The sequence below is a fragment of the Amblyomma mixtum genome, chromosome 3 (genome assembly GCF_055824585.1).
Source record: "Amblyomma mixtum isolate Tamu chromosome 3, ASM5582458v1, whole genome shotgun sequence".
Classification (NCBI taxonomy): Eukaryota; Metazoa; Arthropoda; class Arachnida; order Ixodida; family Ixodidae; genus Amblyomma; species Amblyomma mixtum.
In genome coordinates this window covers 284,432,419-284,451,787 of record NC_143014.1, presented here as the reverse complement: position 1 = coordinate 284,451,787, position 19,369 = coordinate 284,432,419, and the positions used below count along the sequence as shown (strand labels likewise).

The window sequence follows — 19,369 nt, the reverse complement described above, 5'->3', positions numbered from 1 at the left end:
GGAGGACTTTGCGACATCCATGTGAGCATATTGTCTTTTTCTTGTCAACATTAAGCATATCGTCCACTTGTAAGCAGTTGCAGGTCTGAAGCTGCGTCTGAGAAGGCAGATGTCCTTGGTAGGAGGAGAAATAAATATACATACGCGTGCAACCTTAGGTTGCCCATTTCAGAAGAAAGTGCACAGATTTGTCCCAAAACTGCAGCCGTAAAGTCCACCAGGGGTGAAGAATGACCCGTGGAGAAGGAAAACGTGCTCAAATTCTAGAGTCAGCTGCCGCGGTGGCTCAGTGGTTATGGTGCTCGGCTGCTGACCCGAAAGACGCGGGTTCGATCCCGGCCGCGGTGGTTGAATTTCTTTGGAGGAGAAATTCAGGAGGCCCGTGTACTGTGCGATGTCAGTGCACGTTAAAGAACCCCAGGTGGTCGAAATTTCTGGAGCCCTTCACTACGGCGTCTCTCATAGCCTTAGTCGCTTTGGCACGTTAAACCCCATCAACCAAACCAAATTCTAGAGTCAGAACGAATGTGTATCTAGACGATCGAGGAGCTCGCGAAACGCGTCGCAAAATGGCGTGTCAGCTGAGGCACAGTGTAACGACGACCGGACGGGACAGGGAACATTGCGTGGCGTTGAGGGGTGTAACGCGGTTTGTATATTTTCTGAGCGTAGCTCGGGATGCATGTTCTTTTTCACTTTGGCGTATATATCGATAGCAAGGTAGTTCAACTTAAACGGGAGTTTTGTATGTGGCTGCCTCGGGTTGCATTGTTGATTTCATTGGCGTAGCATGTTGAATTTTATTTATAACGCGAACAAAACAAAAGTAAACAAAGTATTTCTAAACGAAAATTCCGAGCCTGCTAAGCAGCTAGAATAGGTTAGATCACAAAATAGCCGTAAAGTAGCCTAGTACCGGCCAGTGCACATGTATGTTACCTTTGTTCACTGTCCAGGCAGGCATGTGGTGCTGACGCATTTGTAGAAATCAAGCCACACAGAATAAAATAAAAACATATTTGAATATTTTATTCTCTTCATGGAACATCCTTTGCAGCTTTAATTTTTAGTTTCCATTTCAATATCTTAATGCTCTATTGTGCTTCTGCAACCGGCTTGGGATCGTGTAGGACCATGCTCAGCTATCGACTCAATTGGCCAAATCTATATAGATCCGATCGACTCGATTGCGACAAAAAGTAGCCGTGTGACTGCAGATTGACACGTGGGGGGTAAAATCCTGTGCTGATAAACATTCGCCGTCAGAGTGCACTGCTTTGGCTGCAAGAAAATTCTTGCACAGCTTCCCACAGCCTGCGACCTGCAGGTTTTTATGTGCCCATCACTTCCTTCATTTCAGAGCGTGCATTTTTATTACCAGAAAATGCGATAGTTTGAGTGCATTGAGTTCACTGCACTCTGCGAAAAAGTGGCGCCTTAAGTGCGCACGGATGGTGTTGTTTCCCAGAGATTGGGTTCTCCATTGCTCCAGGGCCATCGCACGCGACATCACAGCCGTGTTTTGCTCTGTCGCCTATCTGAATGACGATCGTTTACAGGCGCCTTGCCTCTCGTAACGTTCTTATGATTGAAAATGCCCCGACAGATGGCACTGGAGCATGCCCTTCAGCGAAGGGCAATAGTCCGCCGGTATGAGGCACTCGAGACGTCGGCGTCGGATCGAAAAGCACCCTGGAAACAAGAATACGCGGAAAGAAAATACCCAGGAGGAAAGAAAGAAACAACACTGATGTTCCCGGTCACCACCGCACGCGATGGCGGCAACGCCCGAGGGTAAAATTGCTGCGGCAAGGGCGGGGTCCTGGCCGTAAACAAGGCGATGGACGCCGCGCTTCGCTGCGTGTTGCCGTGTCTCCGCTCTGTTTCCCAACCTTTGCCCGCTGTACTTTTGCCCATCTTACGAACGAGCCTACGCTGTACCCTTTCTTGTGTTACCGACGACTCCGCTCTCAAGCGGAATGTACGCACGCCAGGCTCTTGAACGTTGCTTGGACGTGGACAGACAGCTTGGAACTCTGCACTTGGAACCGGCTACCCACAAGAGTTTGCTGCCAGTTTCTGCCTTTTCCGCCGCAGTCACGAGACAGCAAAACTGCTGCTTGGCGACAGATATGAAACCTGCCATCGATAATCGGAGCGCCAGGTGTCGAGGCAGCTGACAGCCGCGATTTTTTTTTTCCTTTGAACTTGTCTCGGAGCGCGAGCACATTGCAAATTTTCTAGTTTGCTATACAGTTGTATCGGTAACGATTCCTTTGGACTAGCATGTCCTCACTTGTGGGTCACGTATCCATCAAGAGAGGGCAATACTGGGACATTTTGAACATTTGATCTACTGAAGAACTCACCAAGCAATACGACGAAGGCAGCACGCCGAGTGATTCGTTCGCTTTTTATGGTCCTCGCCGAAGCTTGGAAATGTCAAGCTCGCATGCAGTTTTAATGCGAATTCATTAAATGGCTCACCGGCAACGAATCTTGGCGTCAGCGTCGACCAGCAGCAGCGGTCCCAAAAACCCCAAGCGACGTCACCGTGTCATCAAAGAAAAATAAAATTTCTTCCGAAGGTCCTTAGAATAGAACCCTGGAAATCCAGATTCCAAGGCGACAACGCTACCAATAGGCCACATAACCGCGGTGCTTCTTGGCGAACAAAGGTGAACCAAGTATATATGCTGCCTTACGACTGTATGGTAATGAGTAGCTGTGTCATTAGAAAGGAACAAAAAAATTGGAAACAAATAAAAACAACAGAAAAGAAATAAAAATAAAAACAATGGTTTCTCATTCAAAACACGCATGCAGTTTCATGCTCCCACCGTAATTTCGCACCTGAATATGGCCAAACGCATGTTTTCTTCAAGAACAGATATAGAGAGAGTACTGCACTAGGTCGGGCTTCGTGAATTTCCTGTGGTGCTCAGATGAAATTAAGCCTGCTATCGGCGCACGTAGGGCATGCACCACAGAAACTATGCCGATATATCCGACAGTGTGGTCTTTCTTAACTTGTCCCAATGTTGCTTGAGAAAAGAGCATAAGTTGGAGTGCCTCTCTCTGAGAGCCGCCGCGGTGGCTCAGTAGTTATGGCCCTCGGCTGCTGACCCGAAAGACGGGTTGATCCCGGCTGCGGCACGGTCGCGTTTCGACGGAGGCGAAATGCTAGAGGCGCTTGGTGCAAAGTCAGCGCATGTTAAAGAACCCCAGGTGGCTGAACTTCCTGGTGCCCTTCACTACGGCGTCCCTGATATTCTGAGGCGCTCTGGGACTTTAAACCTCTATAAATCATAAACCAATCCTCTTTCTGAAAATTTACGTGCCTACTACGCACAAAAATTGACACTATCACGAAGAAGGCAAAGCTGGAAGGGGCGAGGGACGGAGCGCTCGCGCTAGGCCAGCGGCCATTAAATCATCTCTTGTCCATCGTTCATCGCGCCTTATTCTTCGGCTTGCTGCCAAGTAACAATATCAACTACTCACATGTATCTGGGTGAAAGACTGCTTTGGCGAGCGCACAAGTAGAAATTTCTCTGGATCATGACCTAATGCAGCGCTGCTTGAAATTTATATAGATAAATCTCAGCAGTTCATGCGGATCAGGACTATGAAATTGTAATCAAAATTAAATGACGCTTAAGCTTCGTCTTTAAGAGTGGAACGCGACAGCATATTGCAGCTCTGCCAGGGAGTCCATGGAACGCCATCGCCTGTTCGGTGCGACGCATTGTCCGTTGGACAGATCGCGCGGAGTCTCAGGAGGCCTCCCAAAACAGCCGTTCCGCCACCCGAAGAGATCACGAACGGCCTGCAGTGACACTGCTCTGTGAATTGGCTGTAGTTCGCCTTTGGTGTGATATTAATTTTAGACGTAATTAAAGGCGCAGAACTGTCTCACATATCGGTGGACACCTCAACCACGCCATGAGGGAAGGGAGGAAGTTTGTTGTGAAAGAGACAAGGCTGAAAGAGAGGCCATAATGGAGGTCTGCGTTTCCGTTGGCGTCTCATTCGTTGACCACAACAGCACAGAGACGCATACATCACAGGCACTGGCGTGGTACGGGTTCCATTACTTCGCAATAGTTGACACCCGCACAAAAAATTATGCTCATAGGTCCGTTCAGCGCTGCCTTCCCGTCTGAAGCCTGAAGAGGTCGTGAAGGGTTGCACCCACGCTGCCACCAGCAGTGACGAAACCGTCGTTTTCTCACCGGGGTCCGCGCTCGGACCAGTTTACGCCTTCAAAGGTTTCGCCTGACGGCCCTCCAAATTCAAATCCACAACCCATGTGCGTTGTCAGCGCACGTTAAAGAACCCCAGGTCGCCTAAATTACCCAAGCCCTCCAATACGGCGTCCCTCATAGCCTGAGTCACTTTGGAACGTAAGGCTCCATTGTCCGAAACTCAAACCGAACATGGTCATAGCACCACTTATCGTACCTCAGCGCAAGCTATTCGCATTTGCTTTGATCTCTACAACACAGACAGCCCTGCTTTCCACAGCTCATGTCAGTGAATTCAAATGTTTTCTAGAGTCGTCATTATCCCCATCGGCCTGACTACGCCCACGGCATGGCAAAAGCCTCTCCCATGTCTCTTCAATTATCTCCAATTAGCTTTATAGATTAGAACAAGATTTTTATCCCTTCCCATTTCAATATTTGCATATTCATAGTTGCTTATGTACGCATCCGTAATGATAGACAGTTCACGTAGTCACACACCACAACGCGTTCACTAGGTCCGCTTTTTATTAATGCGAAAGCATTAGATGGCTATGTTGACGCCGGAAATGTTCGCTAAAGGTGTCACCGCAAGTTGGTCCCCTGTGACATCACGACGTCATCAGACATTAGAATGAAAATAAGAAAAGAAAATTTGGTTCAAGAGGGAATCGAACCTGGGCCGCCGGCGTGCCAGATGACGTTACAGGTTGACGCAAAATTCAGAGAGCGATGACGTCACACTCGAGCTGGGTAACAATCTCTGCTACGTGGAAACTGGAGAGAGCAGGAATGATGGAAAGAGAAGCGCGGCACATAACCGCGTCCGCCGAAGCGACGCCGCAGGTTTGAGCAACAGTTACCGAAGGCGCAGCGGAAATCCCAGTGATGTCATCATAGTTTGACCTCAATGGGGTGGCAGTGCTCCAAGATATATTACCCCAATTTTGAGCAACCGTTCGTTGTAGAGTTTTCCGGTCGTGTCATAGCATTTATCTTTGCGTATAGCTTACTTGTTTCAGTCAAGCTGGAGGCTAGCTTGTCGCAGGGGTTCGGACTAATGACGTATGGAGCTGCAATTGCATGCTTTCTGAGACTACATTTTCCCTTAAGGTGCGGTTGAGGTGTCCACCGAGATGTCGAGATGTGAAGTTGGGGTATAGTTGCGACAGCGGTTCGAACCGATGACATATGCACATTCAGCTACAGGCTTTAAGGCGCGGTTAAGGTGTCCACTGAGATGTCGAGTTTTGAGAGCGTCTCCGCTCTTCCTTTTTGAAAAAAAAAACACATGATTTCGTACTCCTCCACGTGAGCGAACATTAGCGCTCTCAGAATTCTTTGAGTTCGAAACAACGAGCCTTCCGCCACGTGCTCTGCGCGTGCTCGCCTCGCAATCTGACAGACCTTAGTTCGATTCATCGTACATCCGCAAGATTTTTTTTATTTGGTGATTCTCGTCTTTCGTATCACAACTCAAACAACCGGCCACAACGCCGACACCGGGTTTTCAGCGGCACGAGCTCCTCAACGCTGTCGCAGTAAAAGGAGGATCGCTCTATTTCAGGATTGCAAAGCTTTCTGTGCTGAAAAGAAAAGATGTAACAATGCTTAAAGAATCGCCAGTACCATACTCGCAATGCATGCTTTCCACCTCACACCGCCATTTTCCGGCTTAAGGGCAACGCTGTAGCAAAAACTCTGTAATAAAAGTGACAAGTTGCGATAGCGAGTAGGATTGACACTAGATATCTTCAAAGGAATTTCCAATGAAACTGATGCCAGCTTTAAACACATATTTGAGGTAAAGATTCAGCATTTCCGGAGTAGCACTTTTGCACAGGACCTGGGCACATGCAACTCGAGAGTTTGATGACGCCATTTTTTCCTTTCTACGCATATAGCTCGGGCTTCCATATTCCTGCAGTCTTAGAAGCTCTTCCTCAATCACGTGACCACTAGAAATATAAATACTGGCGAATCAAGCGATCAGCTTGCCACTTCTGAGACAAAGCTTGCGTGTTACAATTTTTTTACCTTTTTGCAATAGTTTCATTACATAGTTCGAACAGTTCAAGCGCCACTGTAGTTTAGAGCTGGCGGCGTGATGATGCTCTTAACAGTATTCAGGGTTCGATCTCGCCGTAGCCGTCGTACTTCGATAGAGGCGGAATGTGAAAGTGTCAAAGCGTTAACGTACTGAGATTTCAGTGAAGGCTTAGTGATCCCTGAAACCCCTTTCACTGGCCACGATAATCTTGCGCCTTAGAGAGTGGGGCATCATGCAGCCCTATCGCTCCGAATGGTTGTTTTATGGGGCTTAACGTCCCAAAGCGTCTCAAGCTATGAGGAAGGCCGTAGTGGAGGGCTCCTGATAATTTCGACAACCTTGGATTCCTTAACGTGCACGTACATCGCACAGTACACGGGTCTCAAGAATAACGCCTCCGCCGAAATGCGACCGCCGTGGTCGGGATCGAACTCGCGTCTTTCGCGCTAGCAGCCGAGCACCATAACCACTGAGCCGCCGCGGTCTCTCGCGCCAGATTCATTTTTTTTTAAGGGACAGGGCTTTTGTCGACTAAACTATTTTTTGCCGCACTCAAAAACTCCTTGAATAAATAAACGAATATCCGCCTGTGGTGCTGAGAAATATATCATAACAATGTAAAACATATTTTTTTCTACACGATAGGCTCTCTTTCTCATTGTTGTCAACATCTGCAAACCCTGACATCGGGAACACGAAATATAGTCCGTACAGTCATTATACCCAGCTCTGTGGGCGCGACGACTGCCGCGTCACCTCGTGAGATAGCAAAACGGAGCGTGAAATCTTAGCCAGCAGTTTAGGTTTTATAAAGAGTACAGTTGAGATGAAGTTGGTTTAAGAAAGATGCTGCTAATAATATAACACCGGTAATATGTATCGGATGTACAAGTACCTATTCGTTTTTGCCGGCTGGACTGCTGAAAGCTGCTGTGACGGTTGCGTGATTTTTTTTTCTAAATCCTCGTAAAAGATGACCAAGGAAGGTTAAACAGTGAAAGTCGGTGTTATTGAAGGAGGCAAAAAAGGTGCGCTGCTTAAAGTTTATGTGAACAAAAATTAAATTTTTGTAGTATAATGGGACTTACTAATGAACACACCACATTCATTACAGGCGACTATACTTTGTTAGCCGTGGCAGCAAAAAAAAAATCCCGACGATTACGTTACTTTCTAATACGAAATTTTAGCGCAGCTCATCAGCGGTTTCGGGTTTTCAATATATATAGGCAAATGATTCGAGCAAGACATGTATCTACAATTACAGAAAACTTGTTATTTTTCACACATATTCCTTCTTCAAGAAACACTCCACTAACGGATCTTGATTGTCTTGAAGGAAGGTTTGTGGACGGAGAAATAGATGGATATATGCTCGGCTTGCTGGACCAATGCCTGGTTCTCAATGAAAAGGCCTGCGCAAGTATTTCGCAAGCTTGTCACAGCTGTGGGAGCCGTTACGAGCGAGAGGAAAGGGATGTCCTCCCGCATAAGTGGTAAGAAATTCCCGCTTGTCGTTATATCTACATTAAAGTCCCCACCCGCCCTGCCATCCACCCGCTTATGAAGTGTTTGCTTTTCGGCGCCTACTAATTATTATATTTTAAGCATGAAATACTTAAGCTCCCGTTGTCCGCGCGCCGCCGGTGACCTGGCGCCGGAACGGAGAAAGAAAACGGAGGCGAACCTCAGCGAAGTTTGGCATACCTTTCAGTTTACCCCCGGTGCTTTGGGGCTGCGCTGCCGCCGGAACAGCTCATGCATCAACAGTGCCTTCGTGGTCCTGCGTTGGGCGAAGCCATCGCGCGGCGCGAAGGTGCCCAAGTTCTGCCCTTCATTTCTACAGCTGCAGGTGCAGTCCTGGTCGCACTCGATAAGCGAGGTGACAGCGCCCCGTATGTTGCTGTAATTACGTAATGCGACCGACCCGTAGAACACAGATCCCATGGCGCCATCCATCAGCACGGCCAGTAACAAACTCTAATTTCTTGTTCTTCGACTTGGGGGTAGGCGGAGGCGATGACGGCGGCGTTCTGCGCAGTCCCTGCGTTTTCTTTAGCCTGTGGTGACACCATCCTCTCTTCTTCGGCACGTGCTGAGTGCTGGTCCCGCGGGCGGCAAAGACAGCCGTGTGAGCTGTCGCTTGTGAAGAAAAGCTAAGAAAACTGGCTCTTGAAGGGCGGTTTAGAAGACTCGTGTGTGGCTATCAGTATCTGTTAGCCGTCTTAGAATACGGTACTCCTTTCCTGCTGTGCATTTTGTGCTTACATATACTCTTGACGATGAGATAGAATGAATATTTTGTATGTTCTGCTGGTATTGTGATGCATTTCTTCCTCTTCAACTCGAACATATGTATTATTAAAACTGTCAGTCTTCAATATATATTTGGATAAGTTCGGTAGCGTGCTTTTTTTCGTCCCCAATTATTGACAGGAGAATTAGAAATATTTGGCACATACCCATTTTAACAATAGTTAAAAAAAATGTAAAGCACTGCAGTCAGCTCCAATTGTGAAATGCAAAAGCTATTGTGTTTGAACGTCAGCAACTTTTTTGCAAGTTATCGCTGTCACGTGACACTTATCCCGTGACCTTTGGACTACGTTAGCCTCTTTTCTTTTTGTTAGTCATCGTTGTCTAACATGAATACACATCCCCAACGCACTTTATTGTCGTGCACACCACAACGCCCTCACTTCGTGCCCCTCTAACACGCTTGAGCCAACGACCCTTCGTGACGTAATGTACAGATTGCACGCACAATTCTCGAAACTTGCTCCTGCTCTCATGACCAGCTTGCTTTCCTTCAGGTCGATCTTGCTAAGGCGTTTTACCGCGTTCACGTTCAACGTGTGTTCACGTGTTCACGGCATTTAAGTCAAGTGCACAGTACTGGAAGGAGTGGGTTCCGGTCGTCCAGTGTGATGCTCAGAGTTCTGTCCTGCATCGACTTCCAGCTTTCAGGTTGCAACACCCTTCTGGCAACCCAAAAAATTTTACGTACTTCAGGTCTTGCAATGCGCTTGACATTATATTCAGCGTTTTCATCGAATGTTTGCAACTTTTATTTGGGCATCGAATTTTGAGCCAATGCGACATGATAATATTTTCAGGCCTGTTTGTGCAGGAGCATTTGATCTAGTTCAGCTGTATGTGCGACAGTTATTTGCCGATCTCTTCTTTTCTTGTAACTGTGCCCATCCGATTATTCGAGCATTCTTGTAGATTAATTTCATGGCCCGGTTTCCAATCTTAGGGATTTCTTCAAACTTCACTGAGCGCCCCTCTTTACTGAGCTTCATGCAGGCGGTTTGTGCTTCTCTGGGGTTTTTGACAGTTAGATTCTCTAACGACCACTTATTCCCATTTTTCTGGAAGAGACTGTACAGGGATTCGGTAAAGATGCTCTTTACACCGCCATTGCATCATGCTGTGTACTTTGGCCTCAAGGGACATGATGTGTTACCGCGAGTGTTCACGATGCCCGTTCCCACTTGCACCAAAACACTTTTCTATAAATTACACATCGAAGTTCTACCTGTTAAACCGTGGCTCCATAGGAAAAACATTTTGTGCCTTCTGTTAACTGCCATCTTTGCAATGTACCTGGAACCATTGAACACTGTTGTATTAAAGTGGTTCTGAAACACTTTTCGAGGAGACGCATCAACTCTCTGAAGAAAGGCTTTGTTTTAAATTCCTAGAGTCTTCATTACCTTGCAGCTACTTAACCTGATTGCGAACCATATGACACGCTTTTCCGCATTGGACTTCATAGCCTGAGGAAAACGCGCATGCTGGACCACAGCGCTCAACCTATTCTCTCAGCTAGAAGCCATTTCAGTCGAATGATGCTCTACCTCCGGGACATTCATGATGAAAAGGACTTTCTACGTGATTGGTTTCCGCTGTTGATGCGGTGTCTACATTTGCTGCCCTTTCAGCTTTGTTGTTTTTCAGTCAAGCTAGTGCAGTGCAATCACTAGTTGCGTGCTTTGTAAACAATCGGTGATATATCCCCATTTTGTAGGTACATAAAATCATGCAGTAAATACCATGTGGAAAAAAGAAAAACCCTGCAAGGCATATGCATTGCGTGCCCGCCTGGCACAAAGAGAGCTTCGGTTCGATCCGCAATGCCGGCGAATTTCTTTTCTCTAAAGGTCATTTTTGAGCGGGCACACCATGATAACACGCTGTGCTAACACGCTCTTTTTACAGGTCCTGTAAAAGCCACTCATGAGACAAGAAATGTTTCGCATTAAAATGATTCATTACTCACCTTCATCTTCGCCGTGAGTTGCTGCTGGTCGCGCTGAATATCGGCGTTGCCTGGTGATGTGTGGCGCCACATTTTCCAGCCGATGGACGAGTAGGTGAAGGTCAGAACAAGCATGGGAGTCAGGAAGGTCACCGTGAAGATCACCGCTGTGTACACCTGAAAAATAAAAGTAGGAATTCGTGGGCATATACTAATTATCGCTGTACAAATAAGCAGCCTTTATTAGTGCGATGCATTAAGTTCAAAGGAAACTGCTTTTCTACGACTCTACCTCAAAAGACAGAGAAAGAACACTGCTAAGAAGATGAATGACTGTCTTAAACGTCCACCGCCCCAAAACATGTTTTTCTTAGCGCGTCGAGCCCACTTTGCCATCTAGTTCCACGGCCCATTGTGCCGGCTAATTAGTTCGTCAAGCGCAGCCATTTTGAGTGGTTTGTCTTTGTGAAATTTTGGTTAACGTGCCGCCTAGAGGCCTATGGCTACTCTTCTCGTGAACCACCAAACTAGCCTCCTGCTGCTGATGCCTTGACTGAAAACGGTGTGTGCTGAGTGCTGTGGCGAGATTCATTGGGTGCTTCAACCCACGTGCTCAGAATTTCCAGTCTACATAACCTAGGAGCACTGAGCATAGGAAAAGAAATGGGTAAAAAGGACACTTCCATAGGTCCAGCGGCCCCATTTACTGTGGCGCACCAAGCGGTTGGAGCGCATACTAGGTGCTACTTCCGGTTTCGGTTTTAAGAGCATGCAGTTTAAATGCTAGCACGTGCTACCCCGGCTGTGATTGGCGGCCTAATGGCGTGATTCTTTCTGGTATGATCTATTGTTTAGGCGTGAAACGTATTTTTATTATAGCAAAATTGAGGTTTGCAAGTGGTCTCCACGGTCATCAACGCAGCTGTGTCACAGACTTTGTCCAACAGCGGCATTCCAGGAAAGGGACACCAGATGCCTTGTGAAATGAATTTCTGTTTCGCACCATATGACACAGAAACAAACCAATACAGTTGGCGCCCTCCTTTGACACATCACTGAGCTCGTATCGGGCTGCTTGTGCGTCCGTCGTTATGACATCACTGCACACAGCAGTGGTTGTGACGTAGGCACTAGGGGATGACGTCAACGTTGCCTTGGCAAAAGCACGCTCATGATGCCACTTGCTCGCATAAGCTCTCCCGACTGCCCTGCCGCATTGACGGACCGGCGCCACCCTCAGTGGGTGATGTTGCACGAAGACCCGTTTGACAGGTCTGACAAGCTTCGTCGTCGGCTATTCACTCTCAGAAAAGAAACTGTGTGGTGGCAATGCTATGAATTAGCGGAGCGTGATCGCTTTGTTACTGCTTTACTGGATATGTCTATAGCAGGGCAGTCAGCGGCGGCGCAGCGTCCATACTCTTCTTGACATAAAGAGCTCAGAGAAAAATGAAGACGATAAAAGATGGAGACAACCGCTATGAACAGAAAAATACAGAAACGGCTTGTCTGTGTCTTTTCTCGTATTCGTTGTTTTAAGAGCGCTTTGTGTCAAGAATGGATTACCAACCAGCCTAAACGCACACCTTATCAAGGTCCATACCGGCGGTGTCTTTGATTCGTCATTTGCTTCGTCACCTCCGGTTACTACGTCAGGAATGTCAGCATGACGAAATGAAAAGAAAACTGAAGCGCGAAGCCTAGCCCGATATTTTTGTTCGGCGTTTTTTTCCACGCAAAAAGTTGCCGCATTTACAACACACGCGGCGAAACCGACAAACTTGCACCGTCTCGAGTGCAAGTAGCGGGCTCCATAAACGCCCATAATGCAGCAAATTCGGCTGCACGCGCGCGTGCCTTTCTCTGGCGACGCGTTTCCGCTGGCAAAAAAAAAAAACGTTCATTACGGGCCAGGCTTTACAATATACAGCCCCGATCACAGGAGGGTTCTAGCACTTGTCATTCAAAAAGAACAATGGAAGGCCTCTTCGAATACTCTCTGATTGCACGCCGCTAGCGTGAACACCCTCGTGCAACATCGGAATGGGCGCATAGAAACAACAAGAGGTGCCACCGCTCTTTTTCCCTCTTAGGTGTTATCCTTCCTACAGGGTGTTTCATCTAAGAATTTACACAGTACACAATTTTTAAAAGCAGGCTTTTTGAATAAGAAGATCGCTTTTTTCGGCATAGCACTGTCAGCGGTGTAGTAATCAGAATGCAGCTCAGACCTGCTAACTAGCAGGCTTGTTGACTAATATTAAATGGCTAACATTCTAACTATTACTGGTGGGCTGCTTAATTATTGAGAGGCTTGTAGCCCACCATAAGCAACATCCATATCAGTTTTCGGAATTTCGAAAACGTGGTTATCCTGGGCGCTGTGGCCCAGCAAATTCTGGCTTTATCTCTCCATAATGCATGCACTTTCGAGATGCTTGCAGGCAAAGTGACTTCTTCAGTGCACGTAATTCGTCGAAATAGCCAAAATTTGTTGGGCCACAGCGCGGAGGGTAATCGGGTTTTGTAAATTCTAAAAACTTATATGCATATTGTTTAAAATGGCCTATATACCTCTTAGTGATTAAGGGAAATAGTTAAGGGAAATAGTTAAAAAGATAAATTATTCAATATTAGTTATTCATCCTGCCAGGTAGCAGGTTTTCGCTTTCAGAAGAACCAGCTCAAAAAAAGGACAACGAACCACAAAAAGACGGACGACACGGACACGGTTTCGCGGTTTTGCAGAAATGCTTTAGCTGTATTCTGATGTACTACACAGCTGACAATACTATACCGAAAAAAGCGCTCTTCTCACTCAAAAATCCTATTTTTAAAAAAATTGTGTAAAGTCTTAGGTGAAACACCTTGTATATATCTTCATATTTGCCCACAGCCTACCACAACTTTGAGAGAGCTTGGTTTCTTTGAACTGTTGCCACGGTGGTATGAGGGGAGTTTCTGTGCGCTAGGAGCACAATTTTACCTTTCAACCACTGCTGATTAAACAAATACCGAAACCTACTCGTTGTCGGGATGTGTGGGCCTCATTATTGAGAATGACGTGTATTTCTATTAGTTCGCGCAATGAAACCCTTTTCTTTATTTGCTATAATGAATACTTTAAATGAGTGCATCTTTTTGTCAAAAGGAACTTCAACCTATCTTCTCCCGAATTTTCAATAACGACACGTGCTTTAACTTCCTAGTAGCCGGAGTGCTGCAAAGAACCATAAGAAAGTTTTCTAATCAAACTCACCAGTTTCTCTTTTTTTTAACAGTCGGAAATTGTTCTTTCGTAAGCTATTTTTCTCTTCGCCTCAACGTATATAATCTACGTATGCTTCCAGACGAAAGTAAGCTTGAAATCCTTGCATCAATCACGACCAGAACGGTGATTTAGTCTGATTTTTATGATACACTGAAAAAAAAAAAAATGTTACGATCACCCTGAGCAGTGGTGGTACATATAGCACAAAAAAACAAATACTTAGCCTGAAATGTGGATGTAATTAATCTTCGCGTCCTTTATTTAAACATAGTAAAAACCGTTAAATTGAAATTTGCTTGCGCGATTCCCTATTTTTTTTTTGTCAAGCGTTAGCGTGCAATGTGCACACCTGTCATCTTAGTGGAATGCCTTTCAGTAGATACCGACTCTCTGTGAAAACTTAAGGTCTTTCTAAGTACCAGTTTCAAGGTAACAACGTTTTCTAAGCATACTCAAGCCAATACCCATCAGTTGTTGGGTTCTGTTTATTACTTCGGGCAGGAGATTAGGATGGGAGTGATATAACGCTTGTGAAAATGCATAAATCGTCCAGGTGTTTAATGTCCGGGGATACTGAAAATTTATTGCGGTTTCTAGATTCGATGGGTGGGGCGGGGGGGGGGGGGGAGGTTGTACTCTGCTCTGCGAAAAAAATACACGCTTCAAAAGCGCCCATTTTAATCCGATAAAAGGGAGTAAAATTTATCAAGTTAAACACACAACTTACCTTCCATCTTATGAACTCTCATTAAAAAGTGGCTGTTTGGTTTTCTGGCTGCGCCTTTTTTATCGCAGTCGAATCTAAGGTATGGTATGTCATATCCAACTAACCTCCTGTCAGTCACTATACGTGGTAAGGCTCTATCTCAGTGAAGGTGCTTCAGAGGCAGCCCTGATACTTCGATTCTGTCGAGCACTACCGCAAGCCTTTGCGTGTAATCATCTGAATTAGAGGCGAAGACGTCGACGCCATCTAAGTAGGCGAAATGCATTTGTCTCTTGAGGCCTCGTAGCACTGTGTCCATGACATGCTAAAGAGTTGCTTGCGCGCAGGAGATCCCGAACGGCATCACCGTGAACTCGAATAACAAATTCGACGTGATGACTGCAGTTTTCGCCAAATATATTTTCTCGAAACCGGTTCGCACGTAGCCGCCGCTTATTACGTTGACCAGAAGTACCTGAAAAAGCAATGCCGTTGCAGGGCGCTATGGATCTACAGGTGGAGGAGGGGCAATAAATCTTTATTTCTATTGCTCTTTAAACACAGGCGGAAATTCTTCTTTTTCACAAGAATATGTGCCAATTTTCAGTGGCTGTTCTAAGCCTGATGACACCCCGCAGCACCTCTTGGACATTATGTTGGCAGACCTAGCGTCGTCGCGTCTATACTTGGCAGGAGCTGCGTCCGGCATGTCATGCTCAGCCGTCGACTAGATACGATACTTGACGATTTATATTCGCTGAAGTTTCCGAGGCAGGTAAAGAAAAATATAAACTGCAATTTTCCAGCTCGTCCTGTGTGTACTTCGGCAGTGCAGTGTTGACACCCAAGATCAGTTGCTCGGGCTAGGGGGAAGTGCACTGTGGACGACTTACGCACTCCTCCATTTGGCATTTCATATAGGGAGTAGATAGCCTGCCTCTTTTGAGGAGTCGGTATACCTTATTGAAGGTCGCAACTGCTATCTTTCATCGTTTGTTTCGAAAATGGGCGATACCTTTTGAGTTCCCGATGGAACGGAAAAGTATTAGTTGCATGCAGCTTTTAACAAAGCTCTGAATGATCTCGAAAGCGTCAGAATGTGTTCCGCCCACTACCTGTGGCAGTTCTCAAGTACGTCATTCCACATCCGGGGCAAATATCCCTTTAACAGAGCATTAGATGGTCTTGGTTGGGGAATATGCGACAGATGTTACTTTGTACATTTTAATAACGAGTCACAAGCACTTTTTGGCGCATTAAAATTCACATATTTAGGTACGATTCCTTTGTATGTGAGTCTATAGACTGTACGGCATATCTCTGCGCCTTCACGCTTCAACGGGACACAATACTCAAGGTGGTTTGCATAGGAAGCACGCAAGCACTCCTTTCCAGTAAAATTATTGTGTGAACACATTACTTTGTTTACTTTGAGTTTAAATAAAGAAATATGTCGTTAAAGCTCGTGATGAGCTCTACGCAGTAAATGTTCTCGAGGAGGGTCCACCACAGGGGCCGACGGAGCGCCAAATGTGCTCAATTAATGTGCCGCCCAGGGTACACTCTACACTCTTTAAATAGTGTTCATGATAGCATGCCAACACGCGCACTCCTCTGTATATCACAGTCTATTCTCTCTTGGTTTCTCAGTCTGCCCGTAAATTCATCCCCTTCTGAGCTCTGTTGTTCCCTTGCAAGATAATCTGGATGAATCGTTTCATAGATTCAAGCTGAAGTTCATCCGTTGAAGCCATGCTTGCCCTTCTTTCTGGCCCTCTAAAAGCGGCACAGCATCCCTGCTGATCTGTTTACTGCGTTTAAAGTAGAAAATGTCGTTTCTACTGCATCACTCAGTTCTTGTAGTCTTCAGGACATATAAAAGTACACGCGGCGCCAAAAGACTCGGATGAAAGGAAAAGAAAGAACAGGACGCGACGTGCGCCTACTACCAATTGATATTTTGTAGCAACAACGTCGTCTTTTATACGCGGATCGTAGCATTATGAGTGTTATCAGTGTTTAATCTGATAACACTCCAACGCGGCGGCCACTCTAGGTAACCCTTTTTTTTTCTTTATGCACAAGTGGTGAGTTAGAAGGAAGGGGGTGCTCTCTGATGCAGAGGCGCTGATAGGTTGGTAGCTCACCTTCCCGGCCTTCTCGTCCCAATTCTCGTGGCAGTCGTAGTAGGTGCCGTCGGCCCAGGTGAAAGGTGTGGCGCGGCCGTGTACAAACTGCACGCTCGACAGCAGCGCCGCCACCAGCCAGATGACGAGAATGATGTGTGGGCCTCGCTTTCGCGTCCAGCGGAAGCTTAGAGGTGACATGATAGCGTAGTACCTGCATCGAAAGAAAGTTCGACATGAAAGGAAGCCGAAGATAAGATTACGAACGAGTAGTCTTAATAAGCTTTATTAAGGCCTAGAGGGCAGTCGAAAACCGCGTGTTTGGCATAAATTAAAAGCTTACAACATAAGCATTATTGACAGGCCAACCTTGTAGCATTTGAAATACACGGAAAGATACGAACCAGACAAAACGTCCGCTAACTTTCAACTGATTTCATTTATAGCACGTAAGGGATTTTATACACAGTGGCAGCATAAGCATAATGGGATTCCAGCAAGTTATCGCATCACAAGTCAGTAATTACGGGATAACTTAAGTTATCTTTCCGTTTTCTAGTGAAGCAATCTCTTTCTTTGATAAAGGTACTGATGGAACACTGACATAATCACGTTTCCTTTTTTTATGGTTCTAACTATCACAAAATGACATCTTTATCAAAAATACGAGCACAAAATGCACCAGAGCAAATCTGTGATGTGTTCGGAAGGGATTGTTTACCCCCTACTATTTCAATGTGATAAATTCTATATAGGTCAGACCGGGATGTGTTGAGTAAGAGGCCTAGAAACATTATAAAACCCTTGACAACAATTAAGGACACCTTGCGGAACGCTGTTTGGAGTGCAAGCCGGATGGGTGTCGACCGGTTTTCAAGGGATGTAAAATCGTAAGCAGAAATAAGAGCACCTAGCACGGGAGATCGTGGAAGCCAGAAACATCCGAGTTATGCCGATGCTCCCAGAGAGTATAAAAACCGGTACTAGCAATTCATTAAATAAGTTTAAAGTAGGCGCAAGAGTTGTCTACTTCGAATCTGTCCGTGTATTCGAAGTGCTACAAGTTTCGTCGCGTCGAATTATATCACAAGAATAGCCACCCAGATTCGAGAGACGATATGTGAAGTAGCAATAGGAATTTTGTAGAAATGGAGTATTTTGAATGCAAGGGGAAGCAATAGGTTTCCATCTCAGATAGAACTTCTACGCTTAGATTAGTCACGTCATCCACACGGCAGCGACAGTCTTGTCGACGTGCTCATAGTGTAATGCACACAGCAGCGCCGACCGGAGCTCGCCTCCGTGCATTCAATAGACGCAACACAACACGGTCTCGTAACACGCTACGCGTACCCTCCTCTCCCTTTCTATCAGCGGCACTCCTCTGTGCACACTTTCTTCCTGTACCGCACAAATCGCGGGCATCATTTGGACTTCGCGCCACGTCTTGACTATGCTGTAAACTGAATTGCAGCGGCGATCGATGGCAGGACAGGAGAGGGCAATATACTTGGTATTTTATTACGCAACCATGCTATCTACAGGGCGTGCTATGGTGCTCAACGAGACGTACCAGTTGCGTCGTCTTATCAACAGAGTTGGATCTCGTGTTCATTTTGCTTCGTGGGCGGGTTTCCTTTTAAGGAATATTTAAGAATAACTCGAGCATTTCGAAACTATAAGAACGTTGCCTGCTTCTGCTTGAAAAAAAAACAGGATATGAAGAATAGTGAACAACCTTGGCTCTGGCTAGGCGATAGGAACAGCATACGACGCTGCTAAGTGAAACCTACAGCAAAATCACGTTCCTTACAACAGTTAATACGTATTTAATATTTCCCAGAAGCTAGAAGTTGATGGAACCTTCGCGGTTTTTTATAAATTCAGAGCGCCAAATGAAACCCAAGCAAGACCGCTGCTACCGGAAGTGCAAATTAAAAGATATTGGCTGGTAGAAACTGAACATTAGGGTACTTTGTGTACACTTCGTTGCTGTCGGTATTGCTGCGTCTATGTGTAGTGGGAGGTGACGCTGGAAAGCGGCACCCTAAGAGACCAGGAGGCTCTAGTCGCCATCACCAAAGCTTCGGCGGAAGCTACTGGAATCCTCGACTACCGACCCCACCCACAGTTATCCCACCCACCCACCGGCGACCCCACCCACACACAGTTACTCTCTCTATACCATCAATTTTTTATCGAGTCTCAGTAACGTACATCGCTTTTGTATCCGAAGAACACAAAATATTGGCGTCCAGTCGCCCCCAAATTGGCAAAAAGGAGTGACGAGTAACAATCTGGGTACACAGAATGAAACAATGCATGGACACTGATGCCAAGAAAATCCGAAAAACTTAATTTGCGCGCCTGCCACCACGTGTTGCATGAGGCTCAACATTGATAAATACCGCTGGAGTCGGGAATGTTTCTTAATCCGTAGTTATTTTCTATTGCCATCAGAACAAATCGATGCAACGAGGAATATTTTCGCACGCCAGGTTTGTGCTGCGTGGCGATAGTAGGTCGTCAGCATCTTGTAGTAGCACCTCATTGCATGTTATACTTTTCTTACAATTAAAAGTGAATATATACCCATCTAAGATGAGCAGTTACAAATGCAGACATAGAGACGGCGCTGGGCATCTAGGGAAGCATGTATAACAGGCGGGATAAAGGGGGTAATCTGCATGCGACGATGGAATCGG

The 19,369-nt window shown here is 46.1% G+C and overlaps 1 protein-coding gene across 1 annotated transcript in view; it reads right to left on the bottom strand.

Moving 5' to 3' along the window:
• LOC149355064 (prolactin-releasing peptide receptor-like) overlaps nt 1-19,369 on the bottom strand; it is a 329,760-nt gene that overhangs the window by 64,202 nt on the left and 246,189 nt on the right. Inside the window, exons 2-3 of the mRNA XM_089576057.1 lie at nt 16,686-16,878; nt 10,583-10,738 (exon numbers count right to left, since the gene is read on the bottom strand). Of these exons, the coding sequence (XP_089432183.1) occupies nt 10,583-10,738; nt 16,686-16,878 (349 nt within the window). The remainder of the gene's footprint in view (nt 1-10,582; nt 10,739-16,685; nt 16,879-19,369) is intronic.